The 22,336-nt window shown below is 44.7% G+C and overlaps 1 protein-coding gene across 5 annotated transcripts in view; it reads left to right on the forward strand.

The window, feature by feature from the left end:
• LOC128756784 (triple functional domain protein-like) overlaps positions 1-22,336 on the forward strand; it is a 59,980-nt gene that overhangs the window by 36,052 nt on the left and 1,592 nt on the right. For 4 of the 5 annotated variants that reach the window (XM_053861446.1, XM_053861444.1, XM_053861447.1 and 1 more), the window contains 46 exons: positions 113-308; positions 1,443-1,609; positions 1,704-1,823; positions 2,139-2,330; positions 2,417-2,566; positions 2,632-2,746; positions 2,974-3,089; positions 3,437-3,559; positions 3,627-3,821; positions 3,901-4,016; positions 4,723-4,789; positions 4,905-5,014; positions 5,278-5,347; positions 5,427-5,516; positions 5,593-5,685; positions 5,758-5,869; positions 5,935-6,125; positions 6,866-6,967; positions 9,803-9,832; positions 10,089-10,231; positions 10,321-10,420; positions 10,482-10,725; positions 10,826-10,933; positions 11,108-11,301; positions 11,371-11,541; positions 14,056-14,151; positions 14,224-14,372; positions 14,603-14,669; positions 15,042-15,145; positions 15,219-15,288; positions 15,365-15,454; positions 15,529-15,621; positions 15,814-15,864; positions 15,941-16,018; positions 16,094-16,273; positions 16,344-16,524; positions 16,944-17,192; positions 17,312-17,727; positions 18,166-18,413; positions 19,857-19,995; positions 20,063-20,090; positions 20,167-20,329; positions 20,973-21,094; positions 21,178-21,256; positions 21,851-22,051; positions 22,117-22,255. In XM_053861446.1, the coding sequence (XP_053717421.1) occupies positions 113-308; positions 1,443-1,609; positions 1,704-1,823; positions 2,139-2,330; positions 2,417-2,566; positions 2,632-2,746; positions 2,974-3,089; positions 3,437-3,559; positions 3,627-3,821; positions 3,901-4,016; positions 4,723-4,789; positions 4,905-5,014; positions 5,278-5,347; positions 5,427-5,516; positions 5,593-5,685; positions 5,758-5,869; positions 5,935-6,125; positions 6,866-6,967; positions 9,803-9,832; positions 10,089-10,231; positions 10,321-10,420; positions 10,482-10,725; positions 10,826-10,933; positions 11,108-11,301; positions 11,371-11,541; positions 14,056-14,151; positions 14,224-14,372; positions 14,603-14,669; positions 15,042-15,145; positions 15,219-15,288; positions 15,365-15,454; positions 15,529-15,621; positions 15,814-15,864; positions 15,941-16,018; positions 16,094-16,273; positions 16,344-16,524; positions 16,944-17,192; positions 17,312-17,727; positions 18,166-18,413; positions 19,857-19,995; positions 20,063-20,090; positions 20,167-20,329; positions 20,973-21,094; positions 21,178-21,256; positions 21,851-22,051; positions 22,117-22,255 (6,258 nt within the window). The remainder of the gene's footprint in view (positions 1-112; positions 309-1,442; positions 1,610-1,703; positions 1,824-2,138; positions 2,331-2,416; positions 2,567-2,631; positions 2,747-2,973; positions 3,090-3,436; positions 3,560-3,626; positions 3,822-3,900; positions 4,017-4,722; positions 4,790-4,904; positions 5,015-5,277; positions 5,348-5,426; positions 5,517-5,592; positions 5,686-5,757; positions 5,870-5,934; positions 6,126-6,865; positions 6,968-9,802; positions 9,833-10,088; positions 10,232-10,320; positions 10,421-10,481; positions 10,726-10,825; positions 10,934-11,107; positions 11,302-11,370; positions 11,542-14,055; positions 14,152-14,223; positions 14,373-14,602; positions 14,670-15,041; positions 15,146-15,218; positions 15,289-15,364; positions 15,455-15,528; positions 15,622-15,813; positions 15,865-15,940; positions 16,019-16,093; positions 16,274-16,343; positions 16,525-16,943; positions 17,193-17,311; positions 17,728-18,165; positions 18,414-19,856; positions 19,996-20,062; positions 20,091-20,166; positions 20,330-20,972; positions 21,095-21,177; positions 21,257-21,850; positions 22,052-22,116; positions 22,256-22,336) is intronic. The other variant, XM_053861445.1, reaches the window with a different exon arrangement.

Consider the following 22,336-nt stretch of genomic DNA (forward strand, 5'->3'; position numbering starts at 1 on the left):
TTTGGAATATAAGTTATTGAAGTGGTTGTTTTTTATAAGTTTTGTGCAGCATCTCTCGTGTTGCACCTAATAATGCACCTCATTTCTGCTCTATATTTTCCTTCTTCCTCAGATCATCTCTGATCTGGAGTCCTGGAACGAGGAGCTGGTTGGTCAGATGAACGATTTTGACACAGAGGATCTGACTTCCGCCGAGCAGAGACTGCAGCACCATGCTGACAAAGCACTAACCATGAACAACCTCACGTTTGATGTCATTCACCAGGGCCAGGAGCTGCTGCAGTATGTCAATGAAGTCCAGGCCTCTGGTCAGTTATGTACCTTTTACTCAATAACAGACACTGCAGTTATCTCCAACTGGAATAATGCAACATTATGAAGCCGTTAATATTTCAACGGCACTGTCAGAACAGTAGTCCCTGATCAACATATGAACTTACTGATTTCCTTGTTGGTGTTGTCCTCCTGTATCATTGTCTGTATGTAATCCATTAGAAGTAGTATTTCTGTGAAACTGAGTTTAACCCATTCACTGTATCTACCAATTTGTGAGAGAGCTTCCTCAGTGTGTCTTAAAGTGCTCTCAGGTGACACCCTCAGGAGTGTTTATTATCTCCCATTTAACTGATGAAACTCACCAGTCCTAAAATTTAACCTGGCGAGCAAAGCCCATTCTCACATTAGTGTCACTTCCAGTTCTGCATGCCGAGTTGAGAACTCCGAGCTCCACTTTATTGGTTTGATGTAAGATCTTTTTGTGGACTGGCAATTGTGGTGCAATGATGTAGCTTTGTGAAACAGCAGTGAAGTGTTGCCTCTGTGCCGCAGCAGCTCAGCCCTCCTCCATCTGAGATTGAAATACAAGCGTTGATGCTCCCTGCTGCACAGATTCAAGAGTCTGCAACAGTAGTTTTATTGTCGATGCTGCGTAGGTGGCCCAGGGTCAAATTGTGTCAGTGTTTGTCATGAGCGTCACCCACTCATCCCCACGTAATCACTCACCTGTGATCTTGCATGTTAATTGTTGGTTTCTCAAACAGAGCCAGAAAGCATTACGTAAGACCACAGAGTTGAGGTTTCACTAAACAGTTGACCACTTTTATCGTCGACTATTCAGCTACTTATTGACATAGCACATTCAGTCGTCTGTGATTTATTATTCTGGCTACTTCTGCGTTCTGTGTGATAGTGTTCTCCAAACTGTGGCCTTTTCCAACACATTATATTTTGCAAGATATTTCTCTCTTTTTATCCCATGGGCATCTTATAAAAGCCCTATAATCTGAGATAATTGGAAGTAAAAAACCCTGACCCCTTCAAGTCTTTTCTTTTCTTAGTCCTGCTAATAGAGTATATAATTTTCTAAAGCGATAGTATATAATTTTCTAAACAGCTTTTGGATTTACAGTTTGTCAAATGCCTGTGACAATGACCTCCTGCAGGTGTTGAGCTGCTGTGTGACCGGGATGTTGACATGGCCACTCGGGTTCAGGACCTCCTTGAATTTCTCCATGAGAAACAGCAAGAGCTGGACTTGGCAGCCGAGCAGCACCGCCGGCACCTAGAGCAGTGTGTCCAGCTGAGACATCTACAGGCTGAGGTCAAGCAGGTATGACATGTTCTCACGAATACCTGGACTAAAATGAGTGATGTATTGATCTGTTTTGTAGATGTGGTTGGATTTTAAAACTGATTTCTTTCAGGTGCTGGGCTGGATACGTAATGGCGAGTCCATGCTGAACGCTGGCATCATCACTGCCAGCTCACTTCAGGAGGCTGAGCAGCTCCAGAGAGAGCATGAGCAGTTTCAACATGCCATTGAGGTGCCTTTTTTTCTTGGGACAATAACCCCATGCACAATGGTTTCATATCACACCAAAACAGCTGGTTCCAACATCGATCAGCTTCTGTGTCAGGGTTAGATCCCTTAAATGGATCGGCTAATTTCCACTTGAGCTCTTAGATTTTTGTCTCATCTAAATAAACACTAGTATGTAACGAGGTCTAAGCTGGGTCACGGAAAAATATATTAAATGTATCTGCACACAGCAAGAATAGTGTTAAGAACCATAGTGATGGCAGAAATTCATATCTGTTATGTCCAATTTAACCTAAGATCATTGCTGATCTCTCTCCAGAAAACGCACCAGAGTGCGCTGCAGGTTCAGCAAAAAGCAGAGGCTCTACTGCAGGCCAACCACTATGACATGGACCGAATTCGAGACTGCGCTGAGAGCGTGGCGTCGCACTGGCAGCAGCTCATGTTGAAAATGGAGGACAGGCTGAAACTGGTCAACGCCTCTGTGGCCTTCTATAAGACTTCTGAACAAGTATGAGACATGGTTTAAGCCTAAAATCACCGCACTTGGATTGCTTCTGGTGGGTTTGACACTGGTTGTAATTTGCTTCTCCTTAGGTGTGCAGTGTTTTAGAAAGCTTGGAACAAGAGTACAAGAGAGAGGAGGACTGGTGTGGAGGAGCAGATAAGCTGGGACCAAACTGTGAGACTGACCATGTTACGCCCATGATCAGCAAACATTTGGAGCAGAAGGAAGCTTTTCTGAAGGTACCCCATTTTCCAGCAGCTGCATGCCTGCGTGGGAAACCTGCTTATTTCAATGTGTGTCGCAGGCCTGCACCCTGGCCAGGAGAAACGCAGACGTCTTCCTCAAGTACATGCACAGAAACAGCGTCAACATGCCAGGGATGCTCAGCCATGTCAAAGCGCCAGAGCAGCAAGTGAAAAGTGAGTTAGATCGTTGACATCTATGTAGCTGATCAGGATTAAGGCAGAATGTCACACATGTTGCCTACTCTAAAGAGTGTAATCGTTATCTCTCGCCTGGTTTCAGGAGTTCTTTACATCTGTTATTGTATGAACCTTTTTAGGCTATTTAAGTCTAAGTAGAGGCAGGTGCATAATAATCGGTTAATGGTTGGCTGACAATTAATGGCTTAATATTGTTCACACAGACATCCTCAATGAGCTGCTGCAGAGAGAAAATCGTGTCCTTCACTTCTGGACCATGAGGAAACGACGCCTGGACCAATGTCAGCAGTATGTGGTGTTTGAGCGCAGTGCCAAGCAGGTATATTAAAAAAAAAACGTGACACTCAGCATCTCTGCTTTCATGGTTGGCAGATACAGGTGTAACTATTATGATGGAAGTCCATCTTTGGTTCATTCATTTGGAGACCCATGTTTTGGGCAGCCTCAGCTCAGTATCATTGTGAAAAGGAATAATAATTTCACAAATAGCAAGCATTTAAGTTAATGTCTTAATCACCTCTCTCAAATGGCCTAGTGTCACTTTCCCCAAATATTCCATAAAAAATGTCATTAGTTATAGCATCTAATGACGTACGGGATAGGTTTTCTCTTTCTGCCTCTTCTTGGCATCACCATCCTTAGTACCCTGCCTCTACTGTTCTTTAGGCTCTGGAGTGGATTCACGACACAGGGGAGTTTTACTTGTCCACACACACCTCCACTGGCTCGACGATTCACCACACTCAGGAGCTGCTGAAGGAGCATGAGGACTTCCACATCACAGCCAAGGTTAGTCCCCCTTAACTTACGCAGTATGATGAGCACGTCTTCAACACTGTCTCCCGCTCTCTCTCAGCAAACCAAGGAACGCGTGAAGTTGTTGATCCAGCTGGCGGATGGCTTCTGTGATAAAGGCCACAGTCATGCTGGGGAGATCAAAAAATGGGTGACAGCTGTGGATAAACGCTACAGGGACTTCTCCCTGAGGATGGACAAGTATCGCTGCAGCCTCGAGAAAGCTCTGGGCATCTCCTCGGACTCCAACAAGGCGGTAAGTGATATGAAATGTCATCTGTTCATTCTATCTTGACCTAGTCTCTTCAAGGTCATTTTCTGTCTTATATCATCAGAGCAAGGATCTGCAGTTAGACATTATCCCGGCAACAGCACCTGGGTCAGAGGTCAAGCTCAGAGATGCCGCCCATGAGCTCAATGAGGAGAAACGCAAGTCTGCTCGCAGAAAAGAGTAAGAATTTCCTTTTGTCTGTTGCAGACGCAGCTCTCTCTGTGATGTTTAAGGAATGTGCTTTTGGAGTATTGCTGCTATTGGTTTCTCTAATGTTTGTTGGCCTGTAATATCAGGTGGAAAACAGAATTTTTCATAGTGGACAATGCAGTCTTCACATTCACATTCTCATTTGTTTAATTGATGTACAAACTAGTGTACTTCTAGTTGATCATATATGTTGTGAAGTATTAACAAATATAAGGTTTTGATTTTCACTGCAGTGATCTAGAATATCATAAAGAATATACACAATTTCAAGCTACCAGTCTAGTAACCATTTGCTGTTGTTGTAGTGAAACATGAACATTTATAAACCCAATTGCAACGCTCTTCCACAGCAAGCACCACTCTCTTGCTGTGGTGCTGTTTAGGAAGTGACATGATGATGTTTGTCTGCACACCATGACAGAGAATACCAATCCATCCCTAGTTATACATCCACTCCTACACATGATACATGGTCAAAGAAAGGAAATGGAGACTGCATCAGCACAATGCTGTGCCTGATTTTTGTCATCCACGACTGCTTTATGACCAGATTTTATGGCCCATTACTTTTCCATTATTCATCAGCATAATTGGATGAGGCAGGAATCGGATGTAGTTGGTGATTGATCATTCACTGTGTGACAACCTTGTGACATCCATGCTTGTGTGTGTGCAGTTTCATCATGGCCGAGCTTATCCAGACTGAAAAGACCTACGTGCGAGACCTGCGGGAGTGCATGGATGTGAGTTCACCACGTCAATATTTTCCTTGCGCATCACCAACGCCAAACACGGAACGAAAATAATCATTGTCGGGTATATTTTTGCATTTAATGTATTGCTTTCTCTGGCAAACAGACCTACCTGTGGGAGATGACCAGTGGGGTGGAAGAGATTCCTCCAGGCATAGTCAACAAGGAGCTCATCATCTTTGGAAACATGCAGGATCTCTATGAATTCCACCATAAGTACGTTCAACCACATGTTGGATTTGTATGAGGGAAATACCAACCAGCTGTTGAAATTCAAATATTATTCATGAGAACCAGAAACACAGTTGTGCTTTTCTCCAACTGGAGAACGCTGCCTCTTTGTCATAACTCAACAGCACCTCCTAGTGTTTGACTTCGTTTCTATCAGTTCTGATCCAGACGCTATTGCAGAAAATAGATTTCGCAAAATGATGCGCGAGCTGAACCTGGAGACTGAACATTATTTTCCTTGTCATCAGTATCTTTCTGAAAGAGCTGGAGAAATACGAGCAGCTACCTGAAGATGTTGGCCATTGCTTCGTCACATGGGTACGTTCAATCAAATACCGTACAAGCTTCGCTGAATTGTAATATCTTATTGTAACTGACATATTTTATTTTCCTCCAGGCTGACAAATTTCAGATGTATGTGAACTACTGCAAGAACAAACCCGACTCGACTCAACTCATTCTGGAGCATGCTGGGAACTATTTTGATGTGTGTATAACTTGTGACTTTCACAGTCAGATTTTGTATACGTCTCATTGTAATGCCAGCCACCATACGTTTTTAGGAGATTCAGCAGCGCCACAGACTAGCCAACTCCATATCTTCCTACTTGATCAAGCCAGTTCAGCGAATCACAAAATATCAACTCCTTCTGAAGGTAATAATTATAATCTATCATTAACAAGTTATCTGCTTACAATCAGGGATGTTATTGTTCGGGGCATTTTAGGAGCTGCTGACTTGCTGTGAGGAAGGAAAAGGTGAGATCAAGGACGGCCTGGAGGTGATGCTGAGTGTTCCCAAAAGAGCCAACGATGCCATGCACCTTTCAATGCTGGAAGGTGAGCAATGGTCGCCATGCACAAGAGCTTTGCTCTCGTCCTTCTCTCATCACTTGTGTCTTCAGGATTCGATGAAAACATTGAAACCCAGGGGGAACTCATCCTCCAGGATTCCTTCCAAGTCTGGGATCCTAAGACTCTGATCCGAAAAGGTCGTGAGCGCCACCTGTTCCTCTTTGAGATTTCTCTAGTCTTCAGCAAGGAGGTCAAGGATTCCAATGGACGGAGCAAATACATCTACAAGAGCAAACTCTTTGTATGTTGTCATTTTATTTTTGTCATTATGTAATTAATATGTATATATTTGTATTTTATTTTTGTGTTCAGTTATTGTGATATTTTTAATTTTTTGAATACAAATTCATATTTATCTTGATTTATAACTATTATTGTCACATAAATGAATTTTTAAATCATGAGGGATCACTGTGAAGTTAGCAGAGGTGCAGGAGCACTTTTCATCATGGTCCCGTTTATGACCACGTGTATCTCAGTCTTTTGCCACATTATAATCATTTACATTTTTCCATTGAAGGTTAAGTATTTCTTAATTTTTTTTAAACTCACACTGTGTCGAATCAGCACCAGAATAATCACCACTGTGATTAGAAACAAGAGGTTCACAGGTCGTAGACTGCTGACTTCTTGCAGTCGTCTCATATTACATTGATTTTAAATGAAGGTTCATATCAAAGGCTTCTGATTCTTTATATCTAATCCATTTCTTGTACTCTTTGACTGGTACAAGGCAGCAGTATTCTTCAGAAGCAGCTTCAAATTTAACAGTGACAACATATAAAAAAAATGTTGATGTAAGGAAATTATGCCTGAGCTATATTTTGAAACATAACAATGTGATGATCACATATATTTTCAACACGATAACTTTCCCTGTAACACTTTTAAATCCAACTCGTATTCAAACAAAAACCATGTGGTCAGAATGAAAAGTTTCCTGTTTGAACACGTAGCCACTATTTTTCTTTCTCTTTACAGACATCAGAGTTGGGTGTGACTGAGCATGTTGAGGGAGACCCCTGCAAGTTTGCTCTGTGGGTGGGACGCACACCAACATCGGACAACAAGATTGTGCTCAAGGTAATGCTCGTCTTTTTTTTCCAACTGAAAATTGTAACATCAAGTTGGTCCAATATTGGTTTTTGGAACAGGCTTTTTGTAACTATTCAACTTCTGAGGAGAACGTGTTTATATCTGCTCCAATACACTTCCTAGCTTCTGCTCTATCAGCATCGCTGGTCATAACATTTTTGGAACAGCTTTGCTGCTGAGATCTACAGTGGGTCTCTTACAGTACAGATCACGTATGGTGCCACCACTCTCGCCTCGTAGCAAGAAGGTTGCGGGTTCGATGCCCGGGTCGGACCACCTTTCAGTGGTTTCCTCCTACAACCCAAAGACCTGCTCACTAGGTTAAATGGACACTCTAAAATGGCCCCCAGGTGTGCATGTGTGCCCTGTGATGCACTGGCGACCTGTCCAGGGTGTATTCCCGCCTCTTGCCCATTGACTGCTGGGACGGGCTCCAGCACTTCCCTGAACAGGACTAGGTGGTGGTTAATTGACTATGTACGTATGTTTGCCAATAGTGGAGTGCAGCTGCCATTGTAATTCTAATTCTAATTCTAATGTATTTTTGTCCCACAGTTAATTAAAATGAAAGGGGGGTAAACATGTACAATTAGCGATAAAATGCCAGACTAGTATAACAAATAATCAGTGTTTAGATATGCACAAAATTTGTATCAGACCTCTATGTCTGGATTTTAAGTATTGGAGACCCTTTGTTCTTGTGTAAGTCTGGATGATGCTTATGAACTGTGAAGGAGGAATTGTGGTCAGTTCTGGCAGCAGTAGAAACCCAATATTGGCCTAGCTGCTCTACCTTTGTAAAAACCTTTGGCATTTGCTTCATGCGCATGTTCAGCTTCTAGTCTGGCTCAATGCTTACTGTGAAGACTCTTCCTTCTTTCTCTGTTTTCCTCTTCTTTCACTCGTTGTCTGTGGTCCATCACGGCTGTGTTGCCAGGGCTCTGTTGCACCTGGATGTCTCTGTCTCTACCTCTCTCTGTGGTCTTTATATGGGGGCCCTAATTTAAACATTACCCTGCACTCACTGGAAGAAACTCAGCACCAACTTTATGTTCTCAGAGCTATTTTTTTATTTTTATTTCTTTGCTTCATAATATACTATTCAATGCATAGATGCTCAAGCCTAATTTGATGCCTCCAGACCACAGCACATGCTTGAACCAGTTATTTATCAAATTTACATGCAAATATACTTGCAGGACCCATCAGAGATTTTAGCCTTTGAGATTATTTCTGTAGCACATCCCAGGCACATGGACATGTACCTTGACACAGGCACCTCAGAGGAAGGACAGTTTACTTAGAAATGTTTAACTACTCAAAATGTTGCTACTTATTTTGCTGTTGTTCTGTGACCGCATTGTCATGAATTACCGCATTAAAAAGCAGCAGCTCAGTCTCTCTCTCATGGGCTGTCAGTGGAGACATTTTTATTTATTTATTTATTTATTTTGCTTCAGCAGCCTGGAGCACAAGTGCATTGCAAATCTAAGTGCATTGCAGCCCACAGATCTTGAATTTGAGAGAGAGAAAGTGAGAGTGGTGGTGTCCTTAGGTGAAGCTGGAGATAGTGATCCAAGTTCCTCACCTGCCAGTGGTGAGAAGAATTAGATCAGAGGGGCCTGTTTTAGGAAGCTTGTTGTGAAACCCTGTTAGAAAACTGGATGTGCAAGTTGTCCAACTAACTCTGAGCTGCACATTGAACTAGTAGTTCTGGCAATTAAAAAAGTGAACTATTTCATATTAAGAGCGTACTCAACATACATAAAACTGTAGAGAAAAGATGAACTATAACAATATAGATGAAATATAACAATATAGTGAGGTGTTGCAACATTATAAGTAACTGTGAATCAGTCTGTCCTCATCAAGTAGCATTCCTCTGATAGAATGAGAGGAAGATGACTTACATAAACATATGTGGTATTGATTTTAGAACGGTTTACCAGCAACCATCTGACAATATAAACTAAAATGCATTTTTTTATTTTTTACTTTGACCGTTAGAAAGTAAAAATTTTAAAAATTAGATGTTTCAAGAGAGAGTGCAATGGAGCAAAGACAGTCATAACTTCATCCCGCCCTCGCTACATTGAGTGAGACGGAAGATTGTAGCACTTTAAAGCATGTTTTCTGAAAGACACAGTTACGTTTTGCTTCATGAAAATGAAAAAGTTTCTCCTCAATTCTCATGCTTTTCACTTAACCTTCTTTCTGAAAGGGTCCCAAAAGTACAAGTCACAAGTGTTGGTTTGGAGCACAACCAGCACAACCGTAGCTGATCTGATGTGGGGATGAAGTCTGTATACTGTATGTTTGGACTTCATTTAAAATGCCACCATGATGTCTGTCCTTGCTCCTTTAGTAAATATAAGAATGAATTTAGAACTCTGTGATTCAATGCTAAAGTTGTGTGCCATTAAAGACATATGCAGCTGCAGACAACGGCACCTAGCATCATCACTGCAGCTGCTGACCATGGTCTGACTTGGACCAAAGCGTTCAACCTCTACTCAGCGTCACATGCTTTAGTTGTCAATTGGACCTGCTTGTGTGTTGCCAATCTTCATCAGGACATCTCAAGCACGACTCTGTCTTTTACCACGTTATCTGCTGGGCTCCTTATATATGTGCTTTTAGAGTGACTGCTCATGTGTATCATAGCTGAAATACAGGAAACACCCCTGTCTTCCATCCCAGTCTGCTACATTTGGCTTACACTGTAGAGGATATTATCAGTGTTGTACGTGTCTACCCTGTTCATTCAACTTTGGAAATTCTAAAACAAGTAAAATTCTCTTATTTTACATTCCTAACGTGAAGCTAAGTCAGGGATCCAAACATGGAACCTTGGTGAGTACGAAATATCCCGCAACACAGCCCTGAGCAACATCTCACAAGCAGCATCAGAATACAGTGTGACGTGTACTTGTTCAGTCCATGTTTAGTTGATCATAGAATGAATCAGCATAAAGTCTGTGTAGTTGATGTTCAGTATAGCCGTCACAAAGTAGTAATTGTGGAGATGGTGAATTCAGACTTGTGTGAAAGGCATTGTGTGTCCTCAACATCCAATAACCTCAGGATTCTTAACAATGATTGTTAACAGGCCTCCAACATTGAGAACAAGCAGGACTGGATCAAGCACATCAGAGAAGTAATCCAGGAGCGCACCATCCACCTGAGGGGGGCGCTCAAGGAGCCTATTCATATTCCTAAAACCACCACCGTCAAGCACCACAAGGGCAGAAGGTCAGCTTGATGACCTGGTTCTCACTGTGTTGAATGTCTTCTAGGATTGTTGTTTTGTAATGGTGAAGGAAATCTTGGTTTGTTTTCAGGGATGGTGAAGACATGGACAGTCAGGGTGAAGGCAGCAGTCAACCAGACACCATCTCCTTGGCTTCTCGTACCTCACAGAACACGCTGGACAGTGACAAGGTAAGTTGAGTCATTCATCAGGAGTTGAGCAGACGATACTCATTGGTCTTCTGTGGCTCAGCTCTCTGGAGGATGCGAGCTTACTGTGGTGATCCATGACTACATGGCCAGCAACAGCAATGAACTCACCGTGCGACGGGGCCAGACAGTGGAGGTGCTGGAGCGTTGTCACGACAAACCAGACTGGTGCCTTGTCAGAACCACAGACCGCTCCCCTGCCCTGGAGGGTCTGGTGCCCTGCTCCATGCTCTGTATCGCCCACTCCCGCTCCTCCATGGAGATGGAGGGAATCTTCAACCACAGAGGTGATTCACACATAACAATATCTTAATATCTTAACCACTTTAAACCAATTTGTGGTCAGCACCAGTGCTGTAAACCAAACCTCCCTTGGTTTCTTTGTAGACACACTCTCAGTTTGCAGCAACGACTCCATCATGCCGGGGTCGTCGGCAACACTTCAGCCAGGTCATGGTATCGGTTCTCACAACTCACCGGGTCCAAAGAGACCAGGTACGAGAGTAGTAGGTAGATTTGTTGTATTCAAATTATGTGTTCCCACTACAGGCTGCAGTGGCCTGAATTCTTTTGCAAACTACTGTACTTTCCAGACATAAATAAATGCCCAGGATCAAATCGATTAGAATTGAACCTCCTCATTTTTGTCGTGTTCTGTTTTTAATGCAGGAAACACACTGAGAAAATGGCTCACCAGTCCAGTTCGACGACTCAGCAGTGGCAAAGCAGACGGCCATGTGAAGAAGCTGGCACACAAACACAAGAAGAGCCGCGAAGTTAGGAAGAGTTGTGAGATGACCTTGGGATCGCAGAAGGACTCGGACGACAGCGCTGCCACTCCACAGGATGAGACTTTAGAGGAGGTAGAATGTTACGAAACCAACCATCTGCGCTTCTGAGTCACACATGAACAATGGGTCTTGGTGTTGCAGAGGGTTCGCAATGAAGGCCTGTCCAGTGGAACTTTGTCCAAGTCCAGTTCTTCAGGGATGCAGAGCTGTGGGGAGGAGGAGGGTGAAGAGGGAGCCGACACTGTCCCTCTGCCTCCTCCCATGGCCATCCAGCAGCATAGTCTGCTGCAGCCAGATTCACAGGACGACAAGGTTGGAAGCACAACACACATGAAAGGGAATGTAGTTTAGCTTCACTGTTGTTTGTCTGATGTGTTTTGAAATGATTTTCACAAGGACTTCTTTTGTGTGTCTCAATCATGGGACTGAAAAGAGGAAATTAGCCCTGTCAGATTTGTTTGAAAGAGTGAAAAAAAAGTTTTGTTGCCCTGAATTGCAGTGTACTCCGTTGAGTTATTCTTTTCCGGTGCCGTTTATTGGAAATTCCTTTGGAGCAGCCTTGTGGAATTGAAGTGGCTTCCTTTGGTTGTACTGCCACCTTGTGGATGCAAAAAATCTTTCACCACACGGTGCTCTTGCATTTTCCACGCACAACCAATATCCCGTATTTATTTCCAAATTATTCCTCATGGGCTTGAGTGCAACATGATAACAAAAGTGTTTTTAGATACTGTCCATCTTGCCTTGAGTCATATTGTTTTAATTAATTTTGATGTGTTGATGGTTAGGCTTGACTCAGGCTACTGTCAATCAAATTCTGACTATATGACAGTGTTATGTTGCACATGAGCCGCGCTATACAACTCAGTCGTCAGTGGAGAAGATGAAAACCAGGTTATTTAACTGAAACTTTATCAGCGGTTATTAGCACTATTGGTCCTGAAGTAGTGTCTCCGTGTGGTGTAGTCAACCGAGGGGAGCTGTGTAATGATCCATTTCTCTCATGCGTGAAACACATTCTGCACACAGAAGTCAGCTGCAATAAAGATGTAGCCAGTCGAATGTCTCATAGACCAGAAGAGTTCTCTGAAACTAATTTCTGTTTCTCTTTTTGTTTTGTTTCCTGGTTGTATTGTTTGCCATTCTGTAGCATTACCTTGATTTGTGTCCTGTCTTTGCTTTGTCTCAGTTTCCATACCTGTCCATCTGATGACCCCCTTCTGTCTCCTTCCACTGTCTCTTCTCTTTTTCTTTTGCCTTGCCTCCGAACAGCTTCACTAACTTAACTAGATTTGTGTTCTGCAAAGAGAACCCGATTGTCCCTTTGATTTGATGGCACTTTTCAGCTTTTAAACACGATGGCCTTAGTTTTTGCAAATCTGAACACATTGTCTACTTCGGACATTTAGATTCAAATGTGGCTTTCACTCGCTCTTACTGTCGAACGTCAGCAGACATTTCATTCTAGTGTACATAGAGAGGATGCATGAGCTTTACATGAAACTAGCGCTCTGAAGCAGTCACTCCCCCCACCCCCCGTAAGCTTGACTCATATTAAAGTGGTTCTATCCCCTTGGGCTGACGCTGAAATGACAATACAGGAAAAGTTCCCCTCTTGTTCCTCCATCTCCTGACCCCAAGGTCCCGCTCACAAACCCACCGCCCGCTCGTCCTCATCACCCTCTGTGCGTTTAGCCTCATGACCCATGCGAGTAATTGGCACCTCTAATTGCTGGTGAGGCCAGACGGGCACACAGCCTCACCCCGAATTCCTATTTGAGGAAAGTCTTGAAGCACAGCAGAGCAAGGGTGAGACTCTCCTGAACTATGTACATAGAGTTACATTTACTGTAAGTCCACATTTCGAGTATTCCAATCACACCTACCTTTTTTCATTTTAACACAGTTTGCATCCTAAAATCATCTCTTCCTCTTGGACCACTTTTTTTCTATTCATTTCTTTACATTGTTTTTTTTTCCATTTTATAGAAACGGTTCATTTTCATTTGGTCATTTCTTAATCTGATTGGGAAGTGACCCTGAATGTCTTTCTGTGCAAGATACTGAAGATCTTCCAACTCATCAATGGCTCCTAAATGGCTCTTGAACATCACAGATTTAACAAATGACTCAAGCATGACCTTCAGAGTGAATTCATGTCCATCCATGGTAGACCTGTGAACTAGCAGCAGCAAATATGGATGCAGCTTTAGTTTCACTCCATCATTTGTATTGAGCGACTATAAAAATAGTTCACTAAAATTAAACATAGCAATAGAGAACTATGTGAGAGATGTAAAAATGTTCTAATTGTTATGTTTTTTTTTTGTAATGAGCATAATTATTTTTTATTTTAAGGAATATTTTTAAAGTTACTGTACTGTGCAAATACAAACCAGAGTCAGAAATTATGGTAAATAAAAACAGGACTGCATTTAATAGAATATATACTTAAAACATGTTCATGAGATGCAAGTAATAATTACAAAAAGTCATCAAACTATTTTGTTTTTATAGCGAAAACATGTTGAGTGTTTAATGTGTTTACAAAAGCCAGTGTTCAATGGTATAGCAATTTAAAATTTCATATTTGGTGTTGTGAGATTATGGTTCCTGTAAATCACCAGAAGGACTGTAACTTGAGATGGCAGTTATCTTTCCGGTTTTTGATGAAGTGAAACTAAACACGTCACATACCTATTTGTAGGGTTCAGCTTGAAGTCTTTCATGTGTATAATATTGTTGCACAATGCTTTCCCTCATTCATGTCAACTGAGGAGGCATCAGTGTTGTTCAGGCCCTCATTTATGTCCTCCATCCTCACAGACGTCCTCACGTCTGTCTGTGCGTCCGTCCAGTTCTGAGACACCAAGTGCAGCAGAGCTGGTGAGTGCCATCGAGGAGCTGGTGAAAAATGAAATGGTGAGGGAACGCAGGAGAAGCAAGAATACACTTTGGGGCGTTTTAGTCAATTAACCAGTTTTCCATCTGCAGGCTCTGGAGGACCGTCCCAACTCTTTGTCAGTGGAACAAGGAGACAGCAGCTCTCCGTCCTTTAACCCGTCTGACAACTCCCTTCTCTCCTCTTCTTCCCCCATTGAAGAGATGGATGAACGCAGGGCAAGCATCCTCAAGAAACGACAGTAGGTCAACTTCAACTTAAGCTAACACCAAGTCATGTTCAAATGTGGAACAAAGCCTTTTATTCCTATTGTATTACGCATTAATGATGCTCACCACAGAATGTTTGTATGAATGTATGTAGTCTGCAAATCTGGCTCTGAGTGTCAAATGAGTTTATTCACATGAGGAAGATGTGTTTTATTAAATTGTTTTGTATTGAACAACAAGGAATGTTTCTGTGTCATTTCAGTTATATTCTGCTGGAGCTGGTGGACACAGAGAGAGAATATATTCGAGACCTTAGTCTGATTGTGGAGGTGAGTTGAAGCAAAATCCTGAGTGACGCAGTCACCTGCCTGACAATTTGCAGATTAAACTGCAGAGTTGGAAAATCATAGTTCAGCACTGTTTCTTAATATAAAAGAAATATTAATTTTACTGTACATTTGGCTTGAACCTAGTATTCCTGGCGTCAAGTCTCACTGGTGAGAAGCGTCTTAAACAACAATCTCTTGCCTTTGACTGAATAAGTCACATCTTCCTTTTCACCTTTCAATGCAATTTTAAATGAATGAGAAATAATTTTCTTATAATGAGACATACAATCTCGTGCTGATGTTTTTTGTAGAGTGACTGAAAATCTGTTTACATTTCTATCAGCAAGCTTTTTAAACCTGTACATGTCTCAGGGCTACATGAGCAGAATGAAGGAGGAGGGCGTCCCTGACGATATGAAAGGGAAGGACAAGATTGTGTTTGGCAACATTCACCAGATCTACGACTGGCACACTGAGTATGGAGCTACAGGTTGCATATCGTATGTGATCCATGCACCGCCTGTGACACTGTTCTCTCTTTTTGCTCAGTTTCTTCCTCGGGGAGCTAGAAAAATGTCTGGAGGACCCGGACAGACTCGGGGCCTTGTTTCTCAAGCAGGTCAGTCCCAATATCATGTTCATTCCTTCCACTTGTAGTGAAACAGCATGTAACCACGTGTCCTTGTGCTGCCCAGGAACGGAGGCTAAACATGTACGTGGTTTACTGCCAGAATAAGCCCAAGTCAGAGCACATTGTGAGCGAGTACATTGACACGTACTTTGAGGTACAGATCTGCTTTTTGACGTCTGGCGCGACTGCAGAATGCAGCGACTGTAGTAACATGTGACTCTTGTGTAGGAGTTGAAGCACCGCCTGGGCCACCGTCTGCAAATCACTGACTTGTTGATAAAGCCTGTTCAGAGGATCATGAAGTACCAGCTACTGCTCAAGGTCTGTATTCTGCTCTCCACTATGGGCACTATGGCTTGCTGTTCTGTTGAAATGCTTGCTTTCAGATTAGCATTTAAATTAAATAGAGAGTGACTGAATCTGAAGTGAAAGCAGGGAACATTGGTTTAGTGCACTTGTGTTGACATGGGCGCGTATTTCCAACACTGCGTTAACATTTGCATCCTTTTGTAGGATTTTATGAAGCATTCCAAAAGGGCTGGGCTGGAGTCTACAGAGTTAGAGGTGTGTGGAGACGTGGAACTGTGTTCAAGGACAAACGTGGAGCTAACAATATGAACTCTGTTCCTTGCTACAACAGAAAGCAGTGGAGGTGATGTGCATCGTGCCGAAAAGGTGCAACGACATGATGAACGTGGGTCGACTGCAGGGATTCGACGTAAGAGAATATTCAGCATTCGTCTCACTTGGTCTTGGAAAGTTGTTGAAAAGTTACTGGACCTTGTCTCCGCAGGGGAAGATCGTGGCTCAGGGGCGTCTGCTGCTCCAGGACACTTTCGTGGTGACAGATGCAGAGGGACGGACCAGAGAGCAGCGAGTCTTCCTCTTTGAGCAGCTGGTTATTTTCAGTGAGCCCACAGATAAGAAGAAGGGCTTTTCGCTGCCTGGGTTCCTCTACAAACACAGCATCAAGGTACAGAGGAGTCCAACACACCAAGGCTGGAATCAGCCCCTACATGAGAGTGACGTCTCCTCTCTTCCAGATGAGCTGTTTAGGTCTGGAGGCGAACAGGGAAGGCGATCCCTGCAAGTTCACGCTCACCTCACGTGCTAGTAACAGCGTGGTAGAGTCCTTTGTTCTTCACTCGTCCCACCCAGGAGTGTGCGAGGTCTGGACGCTGCAAATCAGTCAGATTTTGGAGACTCAGCGCAATTTCCTTAACGGTGAGCCCAAACACAGACTTGAGGGGAAAGTGTTGAATACAGTACAGTACAGTAGTCTGACCAGATCAATTCAAGCCAGCATGACTTACAGATATAACTGACTCGTGCATGACTCGAGTCAGACTGACTAATTTGAGCAAGTGGCTATACAGGAGACATTTTTTCCATCTGAAACCACAGCCCTGAACCACTTCCTGTCCAGACACCTGTTTCTGCTGTTTCACAGTGATCTATGACTCAGGCCTGTGTAACCCGTCATGACTGAGGGCTGAATGTAAACTTGTCAGGCGGTACTTGCATGTCTCGGTGATGTTTCCTTCACATTATATCAAGTGACTGATCCAGGATCTTCTGCACTACAGGCTAGCTTTCACAATAAAGAGGCAGCAAAAGTTTCATGGACAATGTTTTTCCCCCAGCTTTGACCTCTCCCAATGAGTACCAGAGGAATCATCTTGGTGCGAGCAGCGGGCCCTGTGGGCCCCCAACGGCAGCTCTGTCTGGCAGCAGTGGATCCAGTCCTATAGGAATCGTCACCGCGAATCCTCAGAGCAGCTCGGTCCAGGGCGGTTCCCGACGACCCTCAAGGATACCCCAACCATCCAGACTACCTCAGCCCCTGCGGCACCACCCGGGGGCTGATCTGGATGGTCCAAACAAAATATCAGGTATGAGTGTTTTCCGTCTGTTGGTCAAGTGAAACATGTGACGGAGGTGTGAGTTCCGCTCACTTGTGATCCAGGTTTAACCCCTCGCCTTGTCCCTTCACCCCTGCTACCTCCATCAGGTAGCACACAGGCCAAACGGCCCCTCCAGACCACAGAGGACCAAGTACAGCCCCAAACCAGCATTGTGGCGCCTGTATCCCGCGCCATTGTCAACCCTTTACCCTCCACACCCTTGTCCAAACAGCGGCCAGGACCCGTGTCCACACTGGCCCCGCCTCAAGCTGCCCCTACCTTTATCAAAGATGTGGCCCCCCCTCCAAGCCCGAGCCAGAAATCAGGATTCTGGAGCTCAATGCCCGGCTCTCCCGCCAGTCGGCCCAGTTCCTTTACCTTCCCTGGGGAAGCGGGCGAAAGTCCAGTGAGACAGAATTCAAACCAAACCCACCGACACTCGACACACAGCAAGGATGCCGACCGCATGAGTACCTGCTCCTCGGCGAGCGAGCAGTCTATCCAGTCCACCCAGAGTAACGGGGTAAGACACCCACTGCTGCCACTAACAGAGGCAAAGGGGGCTCTGGTCTGTCCTGTCTGTGTCCTGTTCTCCAACAGGCAGCGCTACTAATCTGTCCGCTAATTTGACTGCACTGACTCTCGCACGCGGGCCGCGTCTTCTAAAACCTCCTGCTCTTTGGTCTTCTGGTTCTTCTCCCCCGAGTGGAGGGTGTTTCACTTTCACCCAGAATGACTCATCAAAACACTGCCTCCTGATTCTCTCAAGTTTCTACTAACACTGACCTCCTCCTGGCCCACCTTCATTTCCTGCTGTCTCCATGGTGGTGGTCCAGTGTGCTCCTGCGACTAACCTTAGTTTGTCCCCTAACTGACATGTCTGGGTTTGAAAAATCCCTTGTTTACTGTCTGTCTCTTAATTCTTCTCCAGTCATCCTTGTTTTCTCTTCCTTGTTCTCAGAGTGAAAGCGGCAGCAGCAGTAGCGTCTCGACCATGTTGGTGACCCAGGACTACATGGCCGTGAAGGAGGATGAGATCAGCGTCAGTCAGGGCGAGGTGGTCCAGATTTTGGCAAGCAACCAACAAAACATGTTCCTGGTGTTCCGGGCGGCCACAGAACAAGGTCCTGCCGCAGAGGGCTGGATCCCCGGTTTCGTGCTCGGACACACCTCGGCTGTTGTGGCTGACTGTCCTGAGGGAACAGTCAAGTAAGTCTATTACGTCTGTCAACCAGGATGGATGGCCATCACTGCTTATCAGCCAAATAACTCGAAAACTGATTTCCCTGGAGTTTTATGGAGCAGACAAGTCTGGCGGTGTTCTGCGTCACCATCTGGGTCCACAAGTCTTTTGGATGTTGGTCTCTCTCTGTGATACAGAAGGAGCTGCAGTGCAGGCTCCCGTTCTTGCTCACTGTTAGCTTTGCTACTGCCGCCTGCTGTCCCTCTAGGCTCATTAATATCAACAATGTTGAAATATTATCAAGTTATTGAACATTTACACCAATAAGTATCAATAAGCTGCTTGGCTAGGTCTGCACTCGCTTGAGTGCTTGTCTAGATTTTAACTAGTTTAAGTGTGAACATGGATTACAGCAGTTTCCTGGTGTCAATGAGCTGATGCCTCAAACATTTTCACTCCCCACTCACCATGCTCTGCTGAATGAAGTGGTCAACAAGGATTTTTGTCATGTACACGTTTGTAACTGCAGCGTTCATTTCTTTGGTTATCTTCTATCAAAACAATGACATTTCTCCTCAATGTGTTCTTGTTTTTTACTTCACGTTATTCATTCTTAAATGTTGTGTTTAGACAAATATGCATTAGTTTTCAGGAGTGATAAGGAAACCGTGCCTCAGAGGGTGTCGCTACTGACACAGTGTTGCGCCATCTGCTGGAATAAATCCATTTACAATGAATGAAATAAACCCCTCTGCAGTTCAGGGACACCACTTGGGGAGAGTCTAATAGTCGTGACAGGAGGCTGCAGGATTTTTATTATAAAAGGGAAAACTGTGGTGCTTTTTGGGTCCAAGAGTGGTGTTGAATATATTTTACGTAGCTTCCAGGTGGGCGATATACATGAAGGCTTTGATGTAATGCACAGTGAAAGAGGTGCTGTGTGTACATATTGGTTGTATCTTTGCAGAGACAAATAGATCGCTGTCCTGCCTGTGTCAGCTATGTGTGGCGCACGCATGCGTGTGTGGGGGTTAGGGGAGGGGACGAAGGACACAAAAGTACCGCGGCACGTCGAATGACTACAGCTCGCTCAATAATGAATGAAGTGCCACTCTGCCACCGACAGCTTTCATTACTTGTTGTCACTGAACACAGCTTGACGTGGCACCGTCAAACGACAGCAGCTGAATTGGTCACATGATTGTAGATGATGTCTACAGGAGGCCACCTTCCATGTGTGTCGTCACGCATGGACGTGTTAGGTTGTCAGTCGTAGATGCGTCAGTCTCAGCTGTCGTCCTTAACATTGCACAGGGCAAGCAACACTATTGGTATGCACTGTGGGAACCTGGCCTCATGTTTTATAGAGCAACTTAAGAAAAGTGGTTATTTCATCCCATTGTTTTTGTTTTCCCTGTGTTCCTCAAACATCATCAGTGCTTAAAATCTTGATTCCAATTTTTTTTTAGCCGCAAGTCTTCCTGGCACTCGACCCTGAGGATTCGCAAGAAATCTGAGAAAAAGGAGAAGGAAGGGAAGAAGGAAAACAAGTTGGAGAACGGTTACAGGAAATCCAGAGAAGGACTTGTCAATAAAGTGTCTGTAAAGGTCAGTCCCTCTGTGCCTGTGCGTCACCTGTGACATGTTTCAGCTGACATTTCTTTTATCCTCTCAGCTTCTAAACCCCAATTACATCTACGACGGTGAGTCAGACGTCCTGATGGATGGTTGTTTCCAAAGTCCTCAAAAACAAAAGTTGACACTTGGTTCTGTCCCCAGTCCCCCCGGAGTTCCTCCTCCCTCTGAGTGATGTGACCTGTGACAACGGAGAGAGCGTGACCCTGAGGTGTAAGGTCAGCAGTCGAACCCGCGTCACGGTCACCTGGAGGGGACCCAACCAGAGCAACCTCCTCAACAATGGCCACACTAGTGCCCTCTTCAGGTGAGAAATGATCATCCACACGCAGGGTTTGACTCCTACTATCTGGGAAGTGGAGGTGATTTGTTCAACCAGTGATGGTGGGTGTCGGGGTCTCAATACTGATGTTGTAAAATATTAAAAAAATATTATATTTTAAATACAATATTATAAATACATTACATAACCCATCCACAGTCCGTAAGTGTCCGTAAGTGTATGGTTTATTGGGATTATCTTCTAGTAATCATGGACAAGTATTTAGTGTGTCTTTCAATCACTATTTCCTCCAAAATGAGCAGTGATTCAAATGCATTAAATCTGAACCATATTAAATCACAGCATTTTGGACCGTTTCTCAGAGCTAGACCTGCCAAGTGCTGCCCAAAGTTCTACATGTGTAAAACCTCAGAACCGAGTGCATGTGTCATTGCCCTCGTGGGAGCTGCTGTCTCCTGCTCTGGATAGGAAATAAGTGACTGCAGTGTGGTGGAACACTGTGAACACGTTCGTAGAGACGCCTTCAGAACTATTTGGTATAGTGAAAAGTGAGAATCATGTACAGCTTGTGTTGGAAGAAAATCATTTAAGACAATGACTGGAACCTAATGTGTTGTGATGTTCTGGACCAGTGTGTCCTGACTGTCACTGTGCTTGCTGCTCTCAGTGAGAACGGCGAGGCCACTCTGCGTATCGTCGGGGCCACGTCCGAGGATGATGGCGTTTACACCTGCGTGGCCACGAACGAGCTCGGCAGCGTCTCGTCTTCAGCCAGCCTCAGAGTTTTGGGTAAGACTGTGGAGCTGACAGCCGTCTGACTGGGCTGCTGACTGACGGTGCTGTGTGTGTGTGTGTGTGTCTGTGTGCGCCAGCCGTGTCCACAGACGGCAGCCGAGTCAGCTGGAAGGACAACTTCGACTCTCACTACAGCGAGGTGGTGGAACTGGGGAGGTGAGTGGGTCTAGACGTCGCAGCTGAGCTGAGTTTCTGTTTGGGCGAGGGAGAAGAGTGGAGGACCTAATATGGACCCTTGCTGAGCCGTTTCAGAGAGACTATAACACTTGAGTCCAACCCAGCTCCGAGAGCCATCAGGACCAGCAGTGCAAGTCCAGCTTCCTGTTTGAAACCCGCTTTAATGTTGTCCATCTCAGGGTCCAGTGGGTTTTATTCTCCCCTGAAATCTAATGAAACGTTTGTGGAAACCAACTTCATCTCAGGGTTGTGAGAGTGGACTCATCTTCACAAGGCTAGATGTTCGGGGGGCACTTTCAGTCAATCACACCACTAGGAATGGAGATGATAAACACAATTCAGTTATATCCGACTGGCGTTTTGACTGAGTTAGTCACTGCAAAGACGTGAATCTGACCTGAGTCCCGCAGCCTTCCTGACTGCTCTCTATTTCATCTGCTCTTTCGTTCTGGCCATGAAACTGAAGTGAAGCAAGGAGGTTTTCAACACCTTTTTAAATGCTTCCGTGTGACTTTGACTTGGATTTCATTAGTCCCCTACCCATGACCATTAATAACACAAGGTCGTCTCCAGGGGGCGCTTCTCCGTTGTCAAACGATGCGACCACAAAGGAACCAAACGCTCTGTGGCGGTCAAGCTGGTGAACAAGAAGATGATGAGGAGGGACCGAGTGACTCAGGAGCTGAATCTGCTCCAGCGACTCCAGCATCCAAACATCATCAGTCTGCTGGACACGTATGAAACAGCCAGCAGCTACGTGCTGGTCCTGGAGATGTGAGCGCCGCCGCCTGTCTCAGCAGTGCCACTGTCCCCTTCCTCTAACACCACCTTCCCTCCAGGGCTGACCAGGGCCGCCTGCTGGACTACATCGTGAGCTGGGGAAACCTGACGGAGGAGAAGGTGGCGGGCTACCTGCGAGGGGTTTTAGAAGCTTTACACTACCTGCACAACTGTCGCGTGGTTCACCTGGACGTCAAGGTGAGTCGCTCCTCTCTGCCTGGATGGAAACAGGCGTCGGCCGTGTGCTACTGACTCGCTCAGCCTGCCTGCCGTGTGTGC

This window comes from Synchiropus splendidus, chromosome 4 (genome assembly GCF_027744825.2).
Source record: "Synchiropus splendidus isolate RoL2022-P1 chromosome 4, RoL_Sspl_1.0, whole genome shotgun sequence".
Lineage (NCBI taxonomy): Eukaryota > Metazoa > Chordata > Actinopteri > Syngnathiformes > Callionymidae > Synchiropus > Synchiropus splendidus.